Source organism: Triturus cristatus, chromosome 10 (assembly GCF_964204655.1).
Source record: "Triturus cristatus chromosome 10, aTriCri1.1, whole genome shotgun sequence".
Lineage (NCBI taxonomy): Eukaryota > Metazoa > Chordata > Amphibia > Caudata > Salamandridae > Triturus > Triturus cristatus.
The window spans coordinates 250,075,902-250,098,259 of record NC_140593.1 but is presented as its reverse complement, the minus strand read 5'-3'; the positions used below and the strand labels follow the sequence as shown (position 1 = coordinate 250,098,259).

The 22,358-nt window shown below is 43.9% G+C and overlaps 1 protein-coding gene across 1 annotated transcript in view; it reads right to left on the bottom strand.

The window, feature by feature from the left end:
- Positions 1 to 22,358, bottom strand: part of LOC146789275 (histone deacetylase 9-like) — a 1,526,442-nt gene that overhangs the window by 183,990 nt on the left and 1,320,094 nt on the right. The window contains exon 12 of the mRNA XM_085630931.1: positions 12,890 to 12,974. Within this exon, the coding sequence (XP_085487057.1) occupies positions 12,890 to 12,974 (85 nt within the window). The remainder of the gene's footprint in view (positions 1 to 12,889; positions 12,975 to 22,358) is intronic.

Sequence of the window (22,358 nt, the reverse complement as noted above, 5' to 3'; positions counted from 1 at the left end):
CGGGGCCCCTCCATCTTGGATTGCACGTCACTCCACGTGAGCACCTGTATGACCCTGCTCTACCCGGCCTCGGTCCCAGCGAGGCCCGACATCAAGACGCCAACCCCTGGCTCGGGGGATACCACGTGAGCCCTTCCCACTCTCGGCGGACGGCAGTATCGATGGGACCCCCTACTGTCTCTCCACACCTGGGTGTGATCACCCCACAGCTCTCTGGGGCCTGGCGCCTCTCCTGCTGGGCGGCTGGCCGCCCCCTACCCGTCCTCTCCGCCCCCTCCGGGCGCACGGGTCCGGACATCAAAGGGCCCTCGTCCTATATCTGGGGCGACCCGACAACAGGGCAGTAGTTGTATCCTGGAGTCGAGAGCTCTGCTGATCGGATCGCGGCTGACCCTACGAAGAAGACTCACCCTGAACCACCCCTTGAGCCCTGCTGACGACGTCGCGGCTCCACCGTGCTTATAGACCTTCACGAACCTTGGGGCCCTGCTGACGCTGTCGCGGCCCGACCTTGTTGAACCTTACCACCAGAGCCCAGCTGACCTCGTCGCGGCTCGACCTAAGCGGAACTACCATCCGAGCCCTGCAGACGACGTCGCGGCTCTCCACATCCGAGCCGCTCTGAGACCAGCATCCAAGGTCTGGCGCAGAGCCCTCCCGTGCCTGGCTGGCTCTAAGACTGTCCCGCTACCCTATCCTCTTGAACGAACACTGAGCTTCTGACAGGATCCCTCGATCCCTCTGTAAATATTGCACGTATTACTGCCGATAAAGAATCTAATCTCGCAACTACTATTGAGTCCTGTGTGGTGGTGTTACTGGGCCTAGTACGATCATAGGAGAAAGACCTCCCCGAGGAGGCTTCTCAGCGGCGCTCGGCTATAACTTTGCGGTAGGAAGGTGCCGGAATAGTCTCCCCGACTACCCGGCGGGCCTCCCTCCAACATTCACCCAATAACGTTGTGTTAATAGTTGGTGACATTTGGCATCCTCCGTTCCTTAAGCTCCTGTTTGGTCCTTGCTTTGTTGGGTCAGTGGCTTCCCCCTCCTGCTGTGCTCCTTGAGTCAGCTTTGGGGTCGCCAGACTTGATGCCCAGGATCCTGGGCACTGTGGCAGCCAGGCTTTGCTTCTCGGCTGGGCCGATCCAGTTAGTGGATTATTTTTTGTAGCCTCCCTAATGTCTGAGAGGAGATTACCCATTGCCATTGGAAGTGTGGCCAGCTTGTCCACGATTGCTATGCATGAGCAGTTGGTTTGTATGAGTTGTGTCTCTGCTTGCGCCCTTCTGACCAGGTTATTGAACTCTGCTAATTTTCTGTCGATATTGCCAACGAAGATTGTAAGCGAGTTGAGAACCGACAATTGGAGATCCATCTTGTCCGATTGATATTGTATGGCGTTTACGGACATTTGCATTGTATGCAAAAGAGATGTCCAGATGTTTTCTTTTGCTTGTGATGTTTCCTTGCCGGGTTTGGAGTTTGGAGCACAATTGTTCAAGCCTGGTGGTTCCTCATGGGGGGCCACAGAGTAGGAGGCTACCAGTTCTTACCACTCTTCTTGAGTGAGATACGAGGATTCAGAGTCCATGGCCTGCGATGGTATAGTGGGTGGGGTGGCTGGGCCCAGAATTTGAATTTGGCTGGGAGCGTGGCTTGTTTTGAGTTTCTCGAGTTATTGGTTGGGTTGATGGTCAGTTAAAGGAGGCACAAGCCGTTATTGCACTGTGGACTGAGGAGAAAGTGATGTATGTGGTGACCTTTCTTCTATCGTGTCAGCCGATATGATGAGATCTCGCTTTCCCCTGCTGTTCTCTTGCTGTGTCAACATGCAGTCAAGTGTTGGGAATATTTGCTAGTCATGCCCTGACTCTGCTTGAGGTAAAGGGTCACCATACACTCTGGTCGTTATGTCACCCTTGATCAGCGTATTAAGATTCCTGGGCATGTTGGAAGCTGGTTCCGCTTGTCCTTCAGTGTTTCCCGGCGGTCCTTCACCGTTGTCTGGCGGTTCATCTGAGCCAAGGCTTGCAGGACTTGGAGGGCTCATCTTCCGGTATTTTTTCCTTGCAGAACCGGGGCTTGTGGAGAGGCCTTGACACTCGCTTTAACACTTGTTTTTGCTTCCCCTCCTACTGGCCTTTGGCTTTGGCATTAGTCTTGCGTCCTGTCGGTCCTGCTCCTGGTCCTGCATCTTTGGGCTCGACGGGACATCATTTGCGGGCCCCCTATCAGGCTCTGCTTTGCTCGTGTGGGCTGCCCCTTCCATATCCTTCTCCATCTTCAACTGATTCTCTTTTAGAATACGACTCCAACTCCAAATGCCACTGTTGCTTCGGGGGAAGGACCTTGCTGGGGTGCAGCGGGGTTGGCAGGCAGCTTGCGTTGCGGCTATTTAGACACATGGCATCTTTGATAAATGAGAACCTCGTATACATTTTCGGTTGATAGCCAAGCTTGGTCAGGTTAGGTACACTTGCTGCTCCTCTCAGCTTTCTATTTGAATAAGGTTGTGGGCTTGTAAGTAGGAGGGTCAGGGGGGTCAGGGAGATCAGGAGTGCTTCTTCCTCCTCCTCCTCCTCCTCCCCTTTCTTCCTCAGGTCATCCTCACTAACCTTTATAAGGTTTTTTTTGAGTTTCTTATTTGTCCTCCTTTTTCTTTTGATAGGGTTAGCAAGTGGTGGCTGGTCCCTTGACTTCCACGACCTCATTACTTTTTCCTTCTTTTCTCCTCTTCCCTTCGACCTTTGCTCTTCCTCCTCATTTACTCTTTTCCGCTTTTCCACTTTTCCTCCTTTGCTCCTGTCGTCTCTTTCCGGTCTGTTCTGTGCACTCAATTAAAAAAAAATTCCAGGCTCAGAGGTGTGAGGGGAGTGTGGGGGGAGTGTGAGTGGGAGCTGCTTGTAGCTGCTGCAGTTGCGGTGCAATGAAAAACCTGCGCTGCGGGCTACAGTGGGGGCGCCCGGGGGCCAGGACCAGGGGCACCAAATGCTGTAACACACTGTATCAAGCTACATCAAGCTATAACAAGCTAAGTCCGCTGGAGGCGGGAGGCTAGTGGCTGATGGTTGGTGGCTGGTGACTGATAGCAGGTGGAGATAATTGCGGACAGCAAATGGGAGCAGTGTAGGGGGGGATCGTGGTCTTTGCCCTGGCCTGTTATCTGTTTTTCTGGAGTCCGATGGTCCGATAGCCTCTTTTTCCTCTCCCAAAGAAGTAAAGAAGCGGGAGGGAGCCCGGGGCCAGTAGAGGCAGCAGGCAGTAGCACAGTAGCGACCAGTAGGAGTCAGGTGGCCGAGGAGAGAAAGGGAGAGGCGAGGCGAGGGTGGAAGCAAAGAAAAAAGAGGGGGGCAGAGAGTAGAGCGGAGAGCAGGGCCTGCTGGAAGTCACAAGCCGTACCCAACCTAGTTGGGCCGATTCCATGAGCTTACCTGGGCTCTTCACCTAGCAGCCACCACAAAGGGTGACCGCGCTCTATCACCCCACCCCCGCTGCTCAGCTGCAGCTTCTGCTCCACACCGCAAACCACGCCGCAAATGGCCAGATACCGCACTGTTCTCTCCCTCTTCAGTTCCCTTCAATTCCCTTGCAGCCTTGCAGCCTCGCGGACCCGAGCCCTCGTGTTTTACTGCGTTACCCCATTTCTGGCTGCCGCTTCCTTGAACTGCGGCCCCCGCCTCTGCCTCCGTGATCTCCGGTGGTCTGTGCTGGGTAGAGCAGGGCAGGGCAGGGCGGCCGCGGCACGGGCTTTAGTCTTCAACCTGGGGGGGTACAGGGGTATGGGGATACGAGTTGCGGGCTCAGGCTTGAGCGTCTTCCTCCTTGCTCTCCGTGCTTGCCACGCCCACTCAGTCCACTAGGTCATGGAGTCAGAGCTGAACCAGCTTCACGCCAGAAGAAGATACATGTAGATCTACTAATATTAATGGCAGGTGTTAGGGTTTTTCCTTAGGAAGAAAAACACACTGATGTTTAGGGAAGATTTGCGGGAAATAGTTTTTCATCTGGCGAAAATACTCTTCCCAAGGAGAAACAGAAACACAATTTACATGCACAAATGAACATGTGAGCAATATTTGAGTATTTAGACTTTTCACTTGGTGAAAATTTTCCATGCACAAATTTTACCCCTGAACATACTTCAGGACATTTATAACTTTTCTGGATTTCTAAGAGTACTCCTTAGTTTATTTGTGAATGTCACAAAAGCTGCAAATATAGGTGTAGTCCTACAGCAGCAAATGCCTGAATCTCAAGATGCTTTCTAATGGTATGCTTATGAAATTGTGAGGAGAGCAGAAATAATTTTAAGTAAGACATTCTTGGTGTAGCTGACCCTGAATGTCTTAATATCTCATATGGTGATAACTGCTAAAAACCTAGTTCATACAAATGATTAAGAAATGCAAATAAAATGTTATGTTATGCTATGTTATGGTATGTGATGGTATGTTATGTTACACAAATTTATATCACACATGGCTGCCCTCAAGGAGGGCTTCCCAGCTGACCTAATGCAAATAGCAGGAAGACATGCACGGTCCAAAACAGCCGAGTCTTAAGCTTCTTCCTGAAGCTGAGATAACTGGTATTACCTCACAGGCTAGTCTGAAGTTTATTTCATAGGCTAGGCCCCAGAACACAGAAAGAACTTCCCCCCCCTACCTGACTAGATTAAAATATGGAATCACAGCCAGACTGTAGTCTGATGATCTTAGAAATTGTGTGGGGTCTTAAGTGAAGCAACAAAGTAAGAATAGACATACCCACGTTATTGAGCATGCAATGAGCCACACATAAAGCCTTAAATTGAATTTGCTTCTTCACTGGGAACCAATGCAGATTTCATAGCTGATTGGGTTATTGGCAGATGATATAACAGCTCACGGCAGCATTCTGAATGATCTGCAATCTCTTCTTAACGTACTTAGTACAGCCCAGATACAGGATGTTACAATAATTTAGGCTCAAAATAATTAAGGGCTGTACAATCGTCCTCTGAACTGAGGAAGAAAAAAAGTCTAGAATTTTCTTCAGGCTCCTAAGCAAACCAAACAGTAGGATGTCACAACTTTAATTTGAGGTTGGACAGACAACATTTGTCGACCCGGACTCCAAAATTCTTGACTGCCAGTTTAGAAGCTGGAGGTTGTCCGAACACATTCAGCCACCAGAGTGGTGCCCACTCCCCACTCCAGAGAGTGTTTGACCATGTTTTTTTCAGCTTTAAACAATTTAAGTTTATCCATTGCTCCACAGTAGTCATACAACTCCTAAAATAAAAGGAGCTCCTCTCCCCTCAGGGAATGACAATGACAAAATCATTTTAATGTCATCCGCATTGACACCAAAGTCAGTCTAAATCCCTCAACAGTGTCCACTAGTGGCTGAATGTAGATGTTAAAATGTGTAGGGCTTACTGCAGAACCTTTAGGGACCCCAAACTTCAATTGCTGCTTTGTGGAGGAACACAGTGGCGTTATCACTTGGAAAGAATGATCATCCCGAAAAGAAATAAGTCAGGCAAAAGCCTTACCCAGAATCTCAAACTCACTCAGTCTGTTCAACCAATTCTTATGGGATACAGTGTCAAAAGCTGCGCTTAGTTCTAATAGAATTAAAGCACCTGACCCACCCCTGTCCAAAATCTAACACAGCTTCTCAGTCACCCTCAGCAAAGCCATCTCAGTACTGTGAGCCGGCCTAAAGCCAGTCTCAGAAGGGTGCAATAAATGATGTTCCTCCAGATATTTAGCAGTTGACCGTTGATACATTTCTCCAGAACTTTCCAAGAAATTGCAGAAGAGAGGCTGGTCAATAATTTTCATGGCAGTGTATGATCTAGATAGGGTTTTTTTTATAGAGAATTCCAACTTGATGAAAACACTGCAGTTGAAATAGAGAGATTTAACAGTCTAAGAAAAATTGGAAAAATAACAGCCTGACAGTTTTTAAATATCAGGTCTCGCTGGGTCCCATGGCGAACCAGATTTTGCTTTTGAGACAACAGCTTGTAGGCCATCTAAATTCAAAGGCTCAAACTCTTCCAGGCAAGCGGCCAACAGGAGCTTCTATTTCTATAGATTGATCAAATCAGAACTAGAAACAGTGTCATCACCCAAAAAATTTGAATAAATACCATTTATTTTGCTTACAAAGTAGTATGCAAACATGTTACAGTGTCCGTTAGGTGCATATTAGTAATGAATAAGTTGTCAGTTGCCCTTATCAAGCCTTTAACAATAGCAAAAATGTATTTTTCTGAGTTCTGACAAGCGTCAATTTTCACAGCCTGCAAATTAAAACTCGCCTTTTTCATCATTTTGTGGTAGATTTTAATGGTGGCCAAGTGGGCCTTTTTAGCATTTGAGTCGTATGATTTCCTCCAAGTACTTTCAAGCACTTTAAAGTGTTTATTTTGCTCAACTAAATAGTTGTCATATCACAGGGCACGTGGCTTCTTTTTCTGCTTAACTACCTTTTCCAGAATCAATATATTGAGAGCCAAGACAATCGAAGAATTGGTATTGTTGCTCAAATATGAATTTACATTGAAAAAATTTAAAGACAAGAAGCGTTTGGCAAAACAGGAAAAGTTGGTTTAATTAAACACAGCAGCCGGGGGAGCAGGCAACAGAGTCGGGTCCGAAGACTGTCTCAAAGTATATTGGTTTTGGCCACATTTCACAAAGTTTATTAAAGCGATTTGTGCGTTCTTTTTGGAATAGTAATCTGGGCCTAGCCACAGAGTCATAAATCTGATTACATGATAAGAAATGCAGGTGGGTCTCAACCCTGCAAGGACACAATACGGAGCTAGAGGGTACGTGTCCAGATGTCCGCCATGGAGAGCGCTTGATCACTGTGTGTAGTGTGTGTGCTGTGTTCTGATTGTTCCTAACTTAGTGTGCCATCTGACTTTATGGTGTTTTGAAAACGTGTGCCTACCAGCAAAAACTGTTTTTTAGGGGTCCAGTCTCCTGGGACCATTGTGATGTTGCTGCCTATCTGTGGGATCAATCTAGGCTTTCCTGTTTGTCTGTTTGTCTAAGGGGTTACGTGTCCCCTCACCTGTGATCCAACAATCAGTTGCCTCAAGACTAAGTTGCAGGGCCTGCCTGACCACATGTTTTTGACTAGGGTTGAGGGGGAGGTCAAATCTGGTGAATTTAACAAAGGCGATGCAAGTTTGTTATTATACGTACATATATCATGGTGTATATTGACATTGTATTTATCAATATTAACAGTATACATCACTGTGTTATCTAATTTAGCGTCAGCCCACACAATATTGTGCTGTAGTAAGATGCAAAAGTTGGTTTCATCCAATTTATACCTTTGTCTTTTACATGCAGTCTACACCTCATCTGCAGAGATGAGGCTCCAGCACTATGTCTAATAGAACCACAAAGTGATTTAGCCAAGCCCGAGGAAAGGGAGTTTACACACAAAAGTGGGACAGGTTGAAACATGCTGGATCCAGCTAAGTGAGTAGTACTCTTAACTAGTTGGATAAGTTAAATTGGCTTCCAATCTCTCATTTAAAGTGCAGGGTTGCATCTCAAAAATTGTTGAGAAGACCATCAATCATGAATTGACTACCTTTATCAACAACAATCAGATTCTGGCTCCAACGCAGTTCAGGTTTCTTAGTCATTCCAGTACGGAGCTTGCTCTAATTACTGTTCCTGAAGAACTCAGGCAAACTTTAGATAATGAAGGAAATGTGGCCTTGATTTTATTAGACATATTAGTCACATTCAATGCAGTCAATCATGATCTTTTGCTTGGTTGACTTGCCTCGATCGGCATTAAAGATGGACCCTTAGCCCTATTAACTTCATTTCTCACAGATTGAGTTCTCTCCCATCCTTCTCCTTGCCATGAGGGGTGCCACCGAGATCTGCGTTGAGCCCCACTCTTTTAAATATATATTTCACCCCGCTGGCTGGCTTGATTAAATCCTATAGTTTCTCCTTGGTATCATAGGCTGATGACACTCAGATTGTTGTGTCGGTTGCTTGTAACCCAGAGACTACGGCAGTCAAATTCCACAATTTTAGGCTTCAGGTAGGAAATTAGATGGGGACAATTACCTAAAGTTAAATTCTTCAAAAACAGAGCTCATACTGTTGGGCAACAATCCTTCTTTTTCGTATACTAATTGGTGACATCATGAACTAGGCATCCTTCCAACCTCAAGTGTTAAAGTGAAAAACCTGGGGGTGATCTTTGACACCAAACTGTCTTTTGAGGGCCAGATTAATCATATCACATCCTCTTGCTTCTTCATCTTGAAAATCCTTAGGAAGGTCCTTCCTTATATCCCTTTGGCCTTGCAGAAAAATGGTGGTGACGACGCTTATCACCTCGAGACTGGATTATTGTAATGTGTTATTCACCAGCACTCAAAAACCCTGCTTAAACAAACTTCATACCCTCCAAAATTCAGGGCCCATTTGCTCCTGGGTATTCCCAGACAAAATATTGCTTCCAGTGGTAAAGCATATTAAGTTCAAGGCCCTGTGCATAGCTTTTAAGTCATTATGTAACCTGGGTCCAGTCCATTTGTCACAACGCTTTCAACCTTATGTTCCAACAAGATCTCTTCGTTCCTGTTCTAGATTTAAAAGAGTTAGATGGGGTGGAAAGAGCTTCGTCACAAGCACAGCAAGACTGTGGAACACATTATCTTCAGTACTCAAGCATAAATCAAACCTGATGATTTCAGAAAGAGTTTAAACATGGCTTTTTCACCAGTAAATCATCCATCTGTTCCTGCTTATTGTATTGTGCTGCAGCTTATTGAGGATTAGCGCCTAGACACCCAAGGGTATTAGTTGTGCTCGATAAATCCTATTTTCATTTCATTATATTGAAATTGGCAAACTACAATGCAAACGATACAATTTTCTCCACTAACGCTTCCAAAAACTTCTTCTCAGAACTGTTATGCAGTATTAAAAATAAGATTAGCTCTTTTGAGATGAGAATGGAAATTGATTTTGATGTCTTGTTTGAGTGGGAATTCCTCAGGATACTGATGAAAAGAATAAAGATGCCACTCATGTTTGAAGGATTGGTGAAGTCATTGTACCAAACACCCAAGGCAGCTATCTTCATCAATAGTCACATTTCTGCTTTGGTTCTAGTCCTGTGAGGGACACATCATGATTGTCCCTTCCTCTGGTGCTACATGCATTGTACTTTATTTCTCTATAATTCTTAACTCAACTTGTAGTCTGTTTAGGATGAGAGATAGAAGACTGAGGCACTTATTATGAAGTCGGGCTCAAAGCCATCCGACAGCTCGTCAGGGGCTTTCCGCCCGACATCATAAGCTTCTGTCGGACTGCCGTATTATGATACTGGTGGTCAGAGGGAAGCCCACAGGGGAATTCTGCTACACTACCGACAGGCTCACAGAGCCCACTGGGGCAGCGGGTGGAATTGTAATCCCAAAATGACACAGGAGACGGCCTCTCTGCTGTCGGGATTACGATGTTGATTTCCGCCTGCCCATCATGGCGGTCCACCCGCCATGAAAAGGTAGGCAGAAAGTGACTTTGGAGGCCCTAGCAGGGCCCCCTTCCCCCTGGCCCTTCGCTTTGGGGCCTGGGGGACACCTAGGGTGCACCCTAAACATCCCTGCATGATGTGGCAGGCACCACATGGTGCCTGCCACTCGGTGCAGTGATGTTTTAAAACATACTTTTTTTCTATTGTAGCTTGTGTTGTGGCCCTTTTTCCGGTTGCCATACAAGCTGCATTAGGAAAATTGATGTTTCTGACTGCCCGTAGGGTGATCGTATCCGAAGACTGTGGGTGGAACTACCGACTACTAGTCGTGCGGTTCAATTCCCATTTCAGTGTCGGTCGGACGCTCGTCTGATCGACTTCGTAAAAGGGCTTTAAAAGATTTGAGCTTTTGCTGGTGTGCTGAATTCTACAAACAACTGTTCATTCCACTATTGAAGATAATGAGACTGGTTTAAGTCATATTTTATGGTACAAATATAATATTTTCACCAACTGATATTGATCCACTCTTTGCTTAACACTTGCATTATAGGAGATGTGAGAACCCTCCTTTGTTTCTGGTAGGTTGCAGTAGTTTAGTAAGTGTGGTGATTCCCCTAAAACTGCTATATCTATTTAATGCCTTTCCATTCTCTGTTCCTGTTTAAAAAAAAAAAAATAGACTCGTTATATCTTCTTTTGTCTTGAAAATGAGGCCACACTGAGCTCATTGGTTCCTACAGCTGTCTTTCCTCAATGGAAGATGGGATCTTCTCATTACTGTAATAATGGATGATGGACATCATACAAAAAGTCCCATCTGTTTTATTCTCTCCTTTTTGATACTTTCAATACTTTCTAAATGTGATACTTTCCTGACACCTCATGGAGCATGACTAATACAAGTTCAGTGATCCCAAGCGCCATGCCCATCTTTCGGAGTGCTAAGTTTCTTTGACGTGTGGAATAAAATGCACAAACACTTCAGAACTATTTCCCTGTAAGGTGGGCAATTGTGGAAGGTCATAGATTTCTGATTCTTTAGATAGCATTTCTTGTTAAGTTCAGAATTTATTTTCCCTTCAGCTGATTAGCCAGTCCATTCCAGGATAGTGTCTTTAAGCCATGTATGGATATCGAGTCACAAAGAGTCAGATGTACTATTGACTGGTCACAAAATACTGCTCCCAATTTGCGACCAGTATTTTTGTGACCATGAAGGAATTTTAAGACACAATCTATGTATCAATAGGTCAGCTCTTACAATTTCGAATCGCAGTGGGTCGCAATCCACACTACATCATAAATATTAATGAGGTAGGTTCCAAACTGCTACTCACTACAATTGGAGGCCATCACAAGTATGATGGTCTGCTGGAGTCAGCAAAAAATCATGTCTGTGATTGTTTTGAAATAAAGCATTCTTTTTTTTAAATGCAGTCCGCTTCTCTTAAGGGAAAAAAGGTTACAGTTTTTTTTTAAAGTTTGTTTAAGAGTTTTCAGTGATCTCTTGAACCACTGACAACTCTCCAACTAACTCTGGGCCTAATTACGATGGCGACCACCATTGCAGAGGTTTGGAAACCGACCAACATGTAGTCGGTGGTTCCACCTGACAAAATTAAGATGCGACCACCGTGTAGGCAGTGGGAAACATCCCCTTTTTCCATTGTGGCTTGTGCTGAGGCCCGGAAAAGGGCCACAGCACAAGCCGCAGTGGAAATGGGGATGTTTTGAAACATCCATGCCCTGTCTGCCAGGCACCTGGGGCATGGATGTTTGGGGAGCACCTGGCCTCATAGCGGAGGCCCATGGGGGTCCTGCTAGAGGCCCTCAAAGTTCCTTTCCGACAGCCTTTCTATGGCGGTCGGACCACCAAGGAAAGGCTGTTGGAAACGGACATCGTAATCCATATGGTGGGGCTTGTGCAGGCACCACCCCTATTGTTGGGATTGCGATTTGACTGATGGGCACATTGAGCCTATCGGATGCGTCGGGTGGTCCCTACGACCACAGCGGTCAGTCCGACTGCATCCTAATGTGGCGGTCGGTCCACTGTACTGGATAGCAGTCGGACTGCCACCAACGGCTTGTCGGTGGCGGTCAGACCACCATCCTAATTAGGCCCATCATTTTTACATTCACAAACAGGAAGCGGTCCCATGGGAAGCCCTTCCATTTTGCGAATGCATTACCACCTCCTTTGAGATGTTGCAAAACATTGATACCTCTGTTACCATTTAAGTATTTGTATGTGATGCCTCAAACGAATACTGAATCGGTATCAGTTCGGAATCTCATTTTAGGAATCGGAAAAACATTATTGCCTGCTACAATAGGATTAAAGTTTTGAAAAATGCATTTTACCGCTTGGAAATGCCAAATCAGAGTGGTTACTCCGGTTACTGCGTAGTACATTTGCTCCCATTCCTCAGGCCTTGGCTAGTTTGATTAATTCCTTCGGATTCATTACCTGTTTTAAAATTCCTGATACAGATCCACTCGTCATCATCAACTAACTTTATTCATAGACAATAAAGTACATATAAATAAAGCAATTAAACATCCATTAAATACCTTTTTCTCACAGGGCCAGAAAAAAAGCAGGCAATGAAATAACAGCTCTGCTAAGAAGATAACATTTGTAAAAGGTCAGGGCTGGCCTTGCCAGTTAAAAACTAACATTTAACAAAGGTAAAATAAACTTAGCAGGAAGAGCAGCGAAAAAAAGACACAAAACAGGGTATAGTGCAGGTATCTTCGTCCGACCATTATTACCCTACATGCATTAATTCAATTTCCTCTCAGGGCCTTCATCCATGCGGCATACACAAGCAGCAAATGGGTTAAGAGAAGAAAGTCATTACTCCAAACGTTCTCAGGGAAAGCCCTACCATCTGATTTAAGCTGAGCGCCACAGGACATCCAGCCAAACCCACATACTGCTGATCGCTGGCGGATTCAGACGTATATTTCTCAACTTCGCCTACTTCAATAACACCGAGCACATTTACTGTATAATCTGTAATAGAAGGCCAAGCAGAAGTAACCGCAGAGTGACGCGTAGACGTATTTATTTGCTAGTCGAAACCGAGCCTGTGTATTTCTAAACTGAATGCAAGTGATAGACAATTACAGTGTGAATTCGACTTTTGTGGCACATCTATCATAAGACTAAATATACGGGATATTACGGAGAATAGCTGTGTGCGTTGGAAGTGCCTCTCTCTTACCATATCTTCTTTGTTTACGCGATTCCTCGGATATCATCTGTAAATAGTTCTTTCATAAACCTGCATCACTTGTTTCATGCCCAGATAGAAGTTTACGTTTATTGCTATTTTTACCACACCCCTGAAAGACATACTTTGAATAGCAGCGACCTTCTCCAGAGAGGCCAGTCCATTCCTGTTCGGCGTTTCATGCAGGCGGCTTTCCGGGAGGGGCTCCAGCTGCGAGAAGGAATTGGAACAGCATCAAGAGTTTGTTTTGAGCTGACAAACAGAAACAAAAATGCCCTAGAAAATGACAACACTTCAACTCTACAATAAGCTACAAAACTAATTTATCTGATAGCGGATTCTAATTCTCGCAGGGACGGGCGGGATTGATGGGCATTTGTGATTACTTTGCCACGACATCGCATTCCAAGGGGCTTTCCTATTGGTGGGAGGATTAATCTAGTGAGTCACTGCGAGAGCAGGTGCATGTGTGGTTTACATTATATATAATCAACTCTCTTAGCGTTTTTGGTAGACCCCTTGCAAGCTCAAATCACATCCTTTGGTATCTCTATGTGCAGGTGGACCGAAAGTTAAAAGTCCTTTTATTTCTCCTCTCATATTCTCATTTTAAATATTTTATAACTCACTCCACGTTAAATGAAAACATGTGGTGAAATAGAGTGGAGGAGCCGCAGCAAACATGAACCTGGGTTTCCCCATGCACAGTTCCCAAAAATCATGTAAACCCGATCTGGCCAGGACTTTATGAAAGGGTGTTTGGGGCACGGAGGAGTGAGTGAACAGTCAGAAAGACCATTGAAGTAAGCAGTTTGTTAGCCCGATTTCAAGTAAAATTCCCTGATAATGCCTATCCTCCGTTTTCCTTACTACACGTTTCATTCTCGTTCTATATCCTATGCAACACATACATTCTTCGATCCATACTGCTTTTGAACAGCTTCTTATCCTGATATACTCCGCTATATTTTTTCATTTTATGACTCTGGTTTTAATCTTCTCATATCTCTTTCTTATCCTCGTTATCTTTTTGTCTCCATAGCTCTATTTCTCAACCGTGCTCCATGGCGCCTCATCTTTATTTCTTCATTCTTTCACTTTCAGGCTCTTTCTCTGAACTTCTTTCTATCATATTTCCTTTTATTCTGTCTTCCCTGACACCCTGTTTTTGCCCTACTCTCTGCTCCTCTGGTGATCCTCTAATTTTTTGCTCTCAATCATGCCCTCCTTCTGTTCACATTGGTTGCCCCATGGCTCTAACCAATCAACCTCTTATGCTGATTTAGACTATGGTAAATGTGCTACCTAGAAGAATAAAACTAAGGAATGGGACAATGTTGTGCCCCGCGACTGACCTGACTTCACAAGAACTTCTAAAATAAATGGACATGTAGACTAACAACCTGTTTTTATCTGAGTGTTCTTGAAATTGTTTAGTTACCTATGTGTTCTAGAGATAAAAAAGAAAACTTTCTACCCAAAAAATAATTCACTGTTTTAAGTTCCCAAAAACCTTTTAAATAGTCTGTGCACAGTACAGTGCAGACAAACAAGGTCTAATGCAATAAATCGTTGTAAAGGGCAAAGAGAAAAATAAATCTCCTTTGACCACTTTGAGATGATTACTTTTTGCAGTCAGGCAATGTAGATATCTAGACAACGCTGTAAGAGCAATAAAGTAAGATCTAGTGGGTTTTCAAATACTGCTTTGATAGCATTACGCTTGTTAGAAGTTGCGTACAGTGGAATAGTATACATTGGGGAAACTTAGAGAGGAAGGGCGGGCAGTGAATTGTCGTACACTGGAGTGTCATAAAATTGAGTGGCGTAGACTGTAATAGCATAGAGTGTAGTGGCGTATAAAGGGGCAAGATGGTGTCCACGGGTTGGACGTGCGAGTGAGGGGCTCCTGAGTGTTTTCCCCCATCCCAGGTAATCGGCAGCCAAGGGGACGAAAAAAAACGATGGAGATAAAACGGAGGAAAGAATAAATAAAAAGCGATTAGGAAAATTAAAAAAAATTGACGGAAGATACGAAAAACGTGAAAAAACAGTCTTGCAGTAAACGCGTTGGGAGTGTTTGGCAATAAGGCGTGATCACCTGTGGTGCACACCTGTGGGGCTTGAGGAGCGGCAGTGGTGGCGGAGGCGGCGGTGGTGGCGGAGGCGGCGGTGTTGAGCTCTCGAAGAGCAGAGATGAAAGGGCAGAGCTGCAGGGAGTCAGAAAAGCCAGCCCGGCAGAAAAACGCCCTAGGAGGGCAGATAGCGTGATTACCTGTGGGGTTGGAGGGACCGGCATCAGAGTCGGCAGCGACGTAGGAGCATGAGTACTTCAGGGCTCCAGGCTCCCAGGAAAGGAGCTGAGACTGCTGAAGTGACCGGGTTCGACATAATGGCAGAGTGGTGTTCGAAGGTAACAGTAGCGGTAGCAAGGGAGCAGAGATTGCTACACGCGCTTGAAAACTGCAGACTCTGGATGCGTGGAGGGACTCCATGAGTAAAACGGCAGGGTGATTATATTTAACTACACTGCAGTGGGGGGTATATCTCCGGTCTGACTGCAATTTTGTGGAAAAGTGGTGATATAACCAGTGGAGGCTGAGGCTTAGCATTGGTAATAGCTTTTTGAGGGCTACAAGGTTTTGATATGCTTCCCAAAACTGGGTACAGAGGGAAAACCAAAAGGGTTAATGATGCAGTAAGCAGGGCGGCATTTACTGGTAATAATGCAAGAGGAGGGCTGGAGGGAGCAGAAGCTTGTATGGAGAGTTTGGTGTAAGAGACTGGGGATACAAAAATACCCCAGATATTCTTACCATCAAATAAGAAAAAGAAGCCAATACTGCCAGCTCGGTATTTGTCTAAGGAAATAACAGATGACTTAGAAGATACAGCAGCAGATTAGAATACGGATGTGGCGCAGTGGAAGGAACATTGGAAAGAACAGACCAAACAAAGAGTTACAGATACGGATTTAGATTCAGGAGAAGCAGCGGCAGTGGCTGAGTCAGGTGTGATGACAAAGGAGTTGCAAGATGAGATGGGATTGATCGATACTGCGACTGGACTGAACCCTGAAACTTTTAATAGAGAGAGTGATTCAGGGGAGAAATCTTTCTCCATGTCAGACCAATCAGATCATTCAGACTTATCAGACGATGATGATGATGGAGAATTAGGATTAAAATCTGTTTCCCTGGAGGGATCAGTCATGAGCTCCGGTAGCAACTTAAATACTACAAGCATTGAAGATGAACATTTGGAAGTAACTATGGTACATAAACAGGGGCTTAATAAGGACAGGGAGGAGCGAGTAGAGGCAGCTAAGAACTCGATGCGGGATCTTTCCACCCCAACTGAACCAACCCCTGAAACTGTTAAAGCTGATGAACAAACCGAGGGGGCCCCAGTAGTGAAGCCGGTTTATCAGATCTCTCTGGAGTCAATATATCAATGCATATCAGATCATAGGGCTGAGACTTGTACAGCGAATGCTAAAACACACACGGCGTGCCGCAAATTTCAGAACACAGTTAGGCGGATTGCCAAAACGTGCAGTGAATTCACTGAGAGGCTAAATGAGGCTGAGGCAAGAATCTCCACACCAGAAGATGAAATGGCGGCACAGAAGGCAGCTGCGGAAGATTTAAGTTTACATAGGGATGACATACAAGCTAAGCTTGTGGACTTGGAGAATCGACTTCGGAGGAATAACCTGAGGATTTTAGGGGTACCAGAGGGGATTGAGGGTCAGGACGTCCGCAAGTTTGTGGTGGACATATTTACAGAGGCCTTCCTGAGCTGACAGGGTGGAACATGGGCAAATGAAGTGCAAAGAGCACATAGGTTCCCATTCAAGCAGAGGGCTGTGAAAGCTGGACAATCGGATGTAAGACCACAAGCAAATTTGATCTGCTTGAATAATTTTCTGTCGTGTCAGGCTATATATGAACTTGCACGGCCTGATAGAAAGAGGACTGGGAAGGGAGCACAATTTTTTGTAAGACCTGACTATTGTCACCAAACGGTGGAGAAAAGGTGGCAGCTGCACCAGTTGATCACTCCCCTTCAGGGAAAGGGGGCTCAAGTTTTTTTGTTAATTCCTGCCACTCTCAAAGTAATTCTAAATGGTTAAACACATTTCTTTACCTCTGAGGTGCAAGCAAAAGAATACTTGATATTTAAGTGTCTCCCTGGTTACATATTGTTGATTTTGTGTATGGTTTTGTTATGACCTGGCTTTGTAATGAATATATGGGCCTAAAGGAAGGAACATTAGAACTTTGTATTACAGGTCATGGAAATAAGTTAGGCACCTATGTAACACAGTAAATATATGACTATAGTAAGCCAGGAAGAGGTTTGGAGGACGGGGGAACACAGGGTTGCCAATTCACTCTCCATCATTAGGGCATTTGGGCCTTATTGCCTACAAAAAGGAGAGAGGGCGCTTGGGGGGTAGGTCCGAGGGTGGGGGGACAAGGGTTAGTGGGGGGCACATGGGTTTGGTGTGAAGGTTTAGGGGTGGGGCACAAAGCACAAAAACCAGTCCATTGAAAAAAAATTCTGGTCTATATATTATGGTTAAAAAAGTATAGCCAAAGATAAGCAAGGAGTCATGCAATCTCGGATAAACATGTGGGAAATGATGGCTAGTGGGATACGCATATGCTCGTTTAATGTATGTGGCCTTAGTAACAGCAATAAGAGGCATAGGGTATCCACAGATCTACGTATAATGAAACCAGACATTTTGTGTATCCAGGAGATGCATATACCCTGGGCAAAACGCAAAGTGATGGAAGAGCTTGGATATACACTTCTTGCTGCGACTCGGCAGACTATCACTAGCAGGGGAGTTGCTATTTTGATATGAGGTGGGATCTGCGGGACTGGAAGGATAATGACAGATAATTATGGAAGATGGGCGATTGCAGAATGTATTATTAGAGGGACCAAATGTACTATTTGCTCAGTTTATGGTTAAAATTTTGATGACGCCGTTTTATTGGAGGCTTTAAATGTAGAATTGGCGTTATGGGAGACCCCTTTAATTTTATGTGAGAATTTCATATCCATTTGGAGGGGCAAGTTTTAGATGTAAACTATAAATATATGGGTCGAAAACCCAAGGTCTTTAGAGCTTTAATTCAACTGCTGAGGGATCATGGGATGGTAGATGTATGGAGGACCCGAACCAATTTAGATCCAGGATATATATTTTTTTCGCATCCGCATCAGAAATTGGTGAGACACGATTATGTATTTATGTGTAGGGCATATATAGTTGGAGCAAAAATGCAGGTTTGGCCCCGGATTACGGCGAATCATGGTCCATTATTGTCAGATCTATATAGCTTAAGACAGAGGAAGGCTGGAAGGGTGTTTACATTTAATAGGAAACTAAAGGATGACAAAGCGTTTATTGACCATATGTTTAGCTGGACTGGGTATTTTCTGGAGGTAAATAGGGGATCTGCCTCTAGTCCTATAGTATGGGACACTCTTAAAGCGGGAATACGCGGAGAAGTACTTAGTTTTGGATTAGCCAAACAGCAACAAGGACAAATGCTGATGCTGTGACATTTGGGGTAGTTAAGGATTGCGGAACAGGAGCTGATACAGGTGCTTAGACAGGGACTCAATGGTAAGGATATACACACCAAGATAGCATGCTTTAAGGCAAAAATAAATGCGATCTGGTGCAAGGAAATTGCCCTTCAATATAACACCTACAAACAGGATAGATATGAATATATATATATATATATTAGGGCAATCCAAAGCATGATTTCAACTGTTAAGTTTCCAGCTATTTTCTGGGACTATAAGATGCTGGGGTGGAGGCTTAAGGGGATTGGACAGTTGGGTGATTTATTCAAGCGGGGAGTATTATCTTCATTTGCAGAATTAGTTGATAGTTATGAACTTCAACAACATGAATTTTTTAAGTATTTGCCAATTCACTATTTTCTAGTTAAACATCATATGCATGAAGGTATTACTGTGTTTCCGATAGTCAAGGCAATTAGAAAGGGGGCAAAGATAGGGGCACTATATTCTATATTAACTGAGACACAATTAGACGACTTGGCTGCTCAAGACTGTAAATAGTGTGTATGACTAGGGCAAGATGGAGAGTCTTTGCAGAGCTCTATTGATACTGCAGGGAAGATATTGCTATCAGCAAACTTGAAAACACAACATTTTAAGACCATATTTGATTTATATCACACGCCAGAGAAGATGATGAAGTGGGGTGGAAATAATGATGGGAAGTGTTTTAGATGTAGTACTGATAGAGCTGATATTGTGCATGTGTTTTTTTTATTGTATTGCACTTTCACAATTAAAACAACATATAGAATTGTTTTTGCTAGAGGTCATAGGAACTACAATTTATATAACAATATAAATGATGTTACTGGGGATCTGGGGAAATGTTTCAAGTGAGCAGCCAGCATACAAATTTAGATATATGACATTTATTGCCTCTGCTGTGGCTCGACTATATATAGCCTCATGTTGGCTTCAGAGAGAGGCTCCCTCGTTTGAGATGTGGAGGGCTAAATTTTATAATATTTTTAATCTTGAATATAGCCTTTACTGTACGAAGTCACCTAGACGGTAAAAGCTGGGGAGGCAGATATGGGATTCAATGATACAACATATGAGGTGATTATCTGATCCTGGCTTTTAATCAAGGTTATGATGGATTTATGTTTTCTTGTTTTTCTTACTTGTCTTGGTACTTCAAATGTAAATGAAGGAATCTTTATGTGTTGACCAAAATTGATATGTATTTGTGCTATGGATTGAATAAAAAAAAAAAAAAAAAAAAGAGTGTATTGGCATATAGTGGATTAGCATAGAGTGTAGTTGCGTACTGTGGAGTGTGGAATGTGGTAATTGAAACTAAATCAAAACAATACCCTTTCAGGCTGAGAGTGCTGCAATAATTCTGCAAAAAAGGCGTGTCAGGGAATGGTTTTAGTCATTCCAGGTTGGCTTGGATGGTATTTCACCAATCCAAAGCTGTAATAATGTGCCTCGAGTGGGTGGTAAAAGGCTTTTGTCACTTTACAGCTCAGTGTGAATGGCACTGAGCTAGTCCTATGCGTAAAGACTTTGCTGTAGAAATGGCAAAAGACCAAGGGGCATATTATCAAGAAACTGTGTTAAAATTATCGCCGCTTTAGCCGCAGAAAACTGCCGCTATAGCGGCGATAATGGGCTTGATAATATGCCCTTGAGAATTCCCATAGAAGCCCATGTTCTGGTGTCAACATGGGCTTCTATTGGGATTCTCTGCGGCATATTATCCAGCCCATTATCACCGCTTTAGTGGCAGTTTTCTGCCGCTAAAGCGGCGATAATTTTAACGCCGCGCTTGATAATATGCCCCTTAGTCCTTTTCTTGCTGAGCATGGATGGCACTGTGCTAATTCTATGTTCAAAACGTTTGCTAGAAAAACAGACATTTGAGGTGAGCAGGTACAGAGTGTCGGTGGTGTTGCTCTCCACCTAAACTTGGGAACCACCCAGAGTTCTCTGCTTCTTTTTTTAACACATATATATATATATATATATATATATATATATATATATATATATATATAGATATATATATATATATATTACCTACTGGCGGTCGCCAGTAGGTAGTTATAGTTAGGACCCCTTTTCCATAGGAAAACCTCAGCATTCTATTTTGAATAACTTTGGCGCCGGTCGATGAATCCTCGCGAATTTCTCAAAATAGGTGGGGCGCTACGCTCCGCTCCTACCCTGAAAGTCTCGGGGGGATTCGTCAAGCAGGGGCTGAGATAAAAGGGGGGTCCCAAAACGCGTTTTTCCCATGCATTTTTCCATAGGACCTTTAGAACGAGCTACAGCCCGAACGGCTGAACAGAATTACTAGAAATTTGGCAGAGAGGTAGTCCCTAGGTCAAGGAAGTGCCTTTTGTAGGTTTGGTGTAAATCTGTTCAGTAGATTCTGAGAAAATAGCCTTTAAATCAATATATATATCTGAGCCCGCTTACGGTACGCTTACGGTACGCTTACCGTAAGCGTACGGTGGCGTGCGCGAGCGCGATTCTGATTGGCTCTTAGATCTTAGTAAACATTCGAATCGGCCGAAACCAGGAAGCGGCGTCCGCCATTTTGTCTCTCGCACTGAGTGTTGTTTATCAAACATGATGGCCAAAAACATGTTACGGGGCTGTTTTGACAACTCCCTCCCACATAGTCATGTTGAGGGAGTCCCCAAACATCCCCCAAGAGCAAAAACGGTTTTATTTTTTTTTCGGCAATTTCGCCGAGTACGCTTACCGTACGCTTACCGTAAGCGTACGGTAAAAAAAAAAAAAAAAAAAAAACACTATCCACACTTACCCCACCCCCTGTGCTTTTGGTGGCCGTAGGCCACCAAATGTACAGGGCTTATTAATCGGTAAAAAAAACTAAATTTTGGCAACATGAAATTATAAAATCGAAATAAAAAAAACACTATCCACATTGACCCCACCCCCTGTGCTTTTGGTGGCCGAAGGCCACCAAATGTACAGGGCTTATTAAAGTTGATAAAAACCGTGCACGGAACGAACTGCGTTAAGTGGGCGTGCACGCCTCGAATGGCGTAAAGTAACTTAGCATTTAAAAAACCGTACAAATTCACTGAAAAAAACATAGGTTTCACACACGTTATAGTTAGGAATTAGCATTTAAAAAACCTTGCAAATTCACTGAAAAAACCATAGGTTTCACACATGTTATAGTTAGCGGAAATTTTACTGATAAAAAACCAGTGAAATTGCCCCGTTATAGTTAGTGCTGGCAACTATAACTCACGCGACCGCAATCTTCTGCTGATGACATATGTGTCTTTATGAAAAAAAAATATTTGTAATATATGTATAGCTAAAAATGTATGGAAGAAGACATGGGCAAATAAGTGTCTAAATACAGTATTAGCATCAGCAGAGGATTGCGGTCGCGTGAGTTATAGTTGCCAGCACTAACTATAACGGGGCAATTTCACTGGTTTTTTATCAGTAAAATTTCCGCTAACTATAACATGTGTGAAACCTATGGTTTTTTCAGTGAATATATATATACATATATATATATATATATGTATGCAAAAAATGAAGTGGGTTTTCCTGGGACCAGTCCCGAGTCAGGTGGAGAGTCAACCGGCAAAAGCCCTAAGCCGGAAGTGAGTAATCCAAAAGTCCATCAAAGTAATAGACGCACTCTGGGAGGTCAAGTTGCTACACCAAGTTTAATTCTTGTTTAACCGCTACGCGTTTCGACACCAACAATGTGTCTTCAAAGACACATTGTTGGTGTCGATTACTTTGATGGACTTTTGGATATATATATATATATATATAAAAATATATATATATATATTCACTTAAAAAAACATAGGTTTCACACATGTTATAGTTAGCTGGACATTTCCCTCGTAAAAAACCAATGAAATTCCCCCGTTATAGTTAGTGCAGGCAACTATAACTCACGCGACCGCAATCCTCTGCTGATGACGTCAGATATTACATCACTGTATTTAGACACCTATTTACCCATGT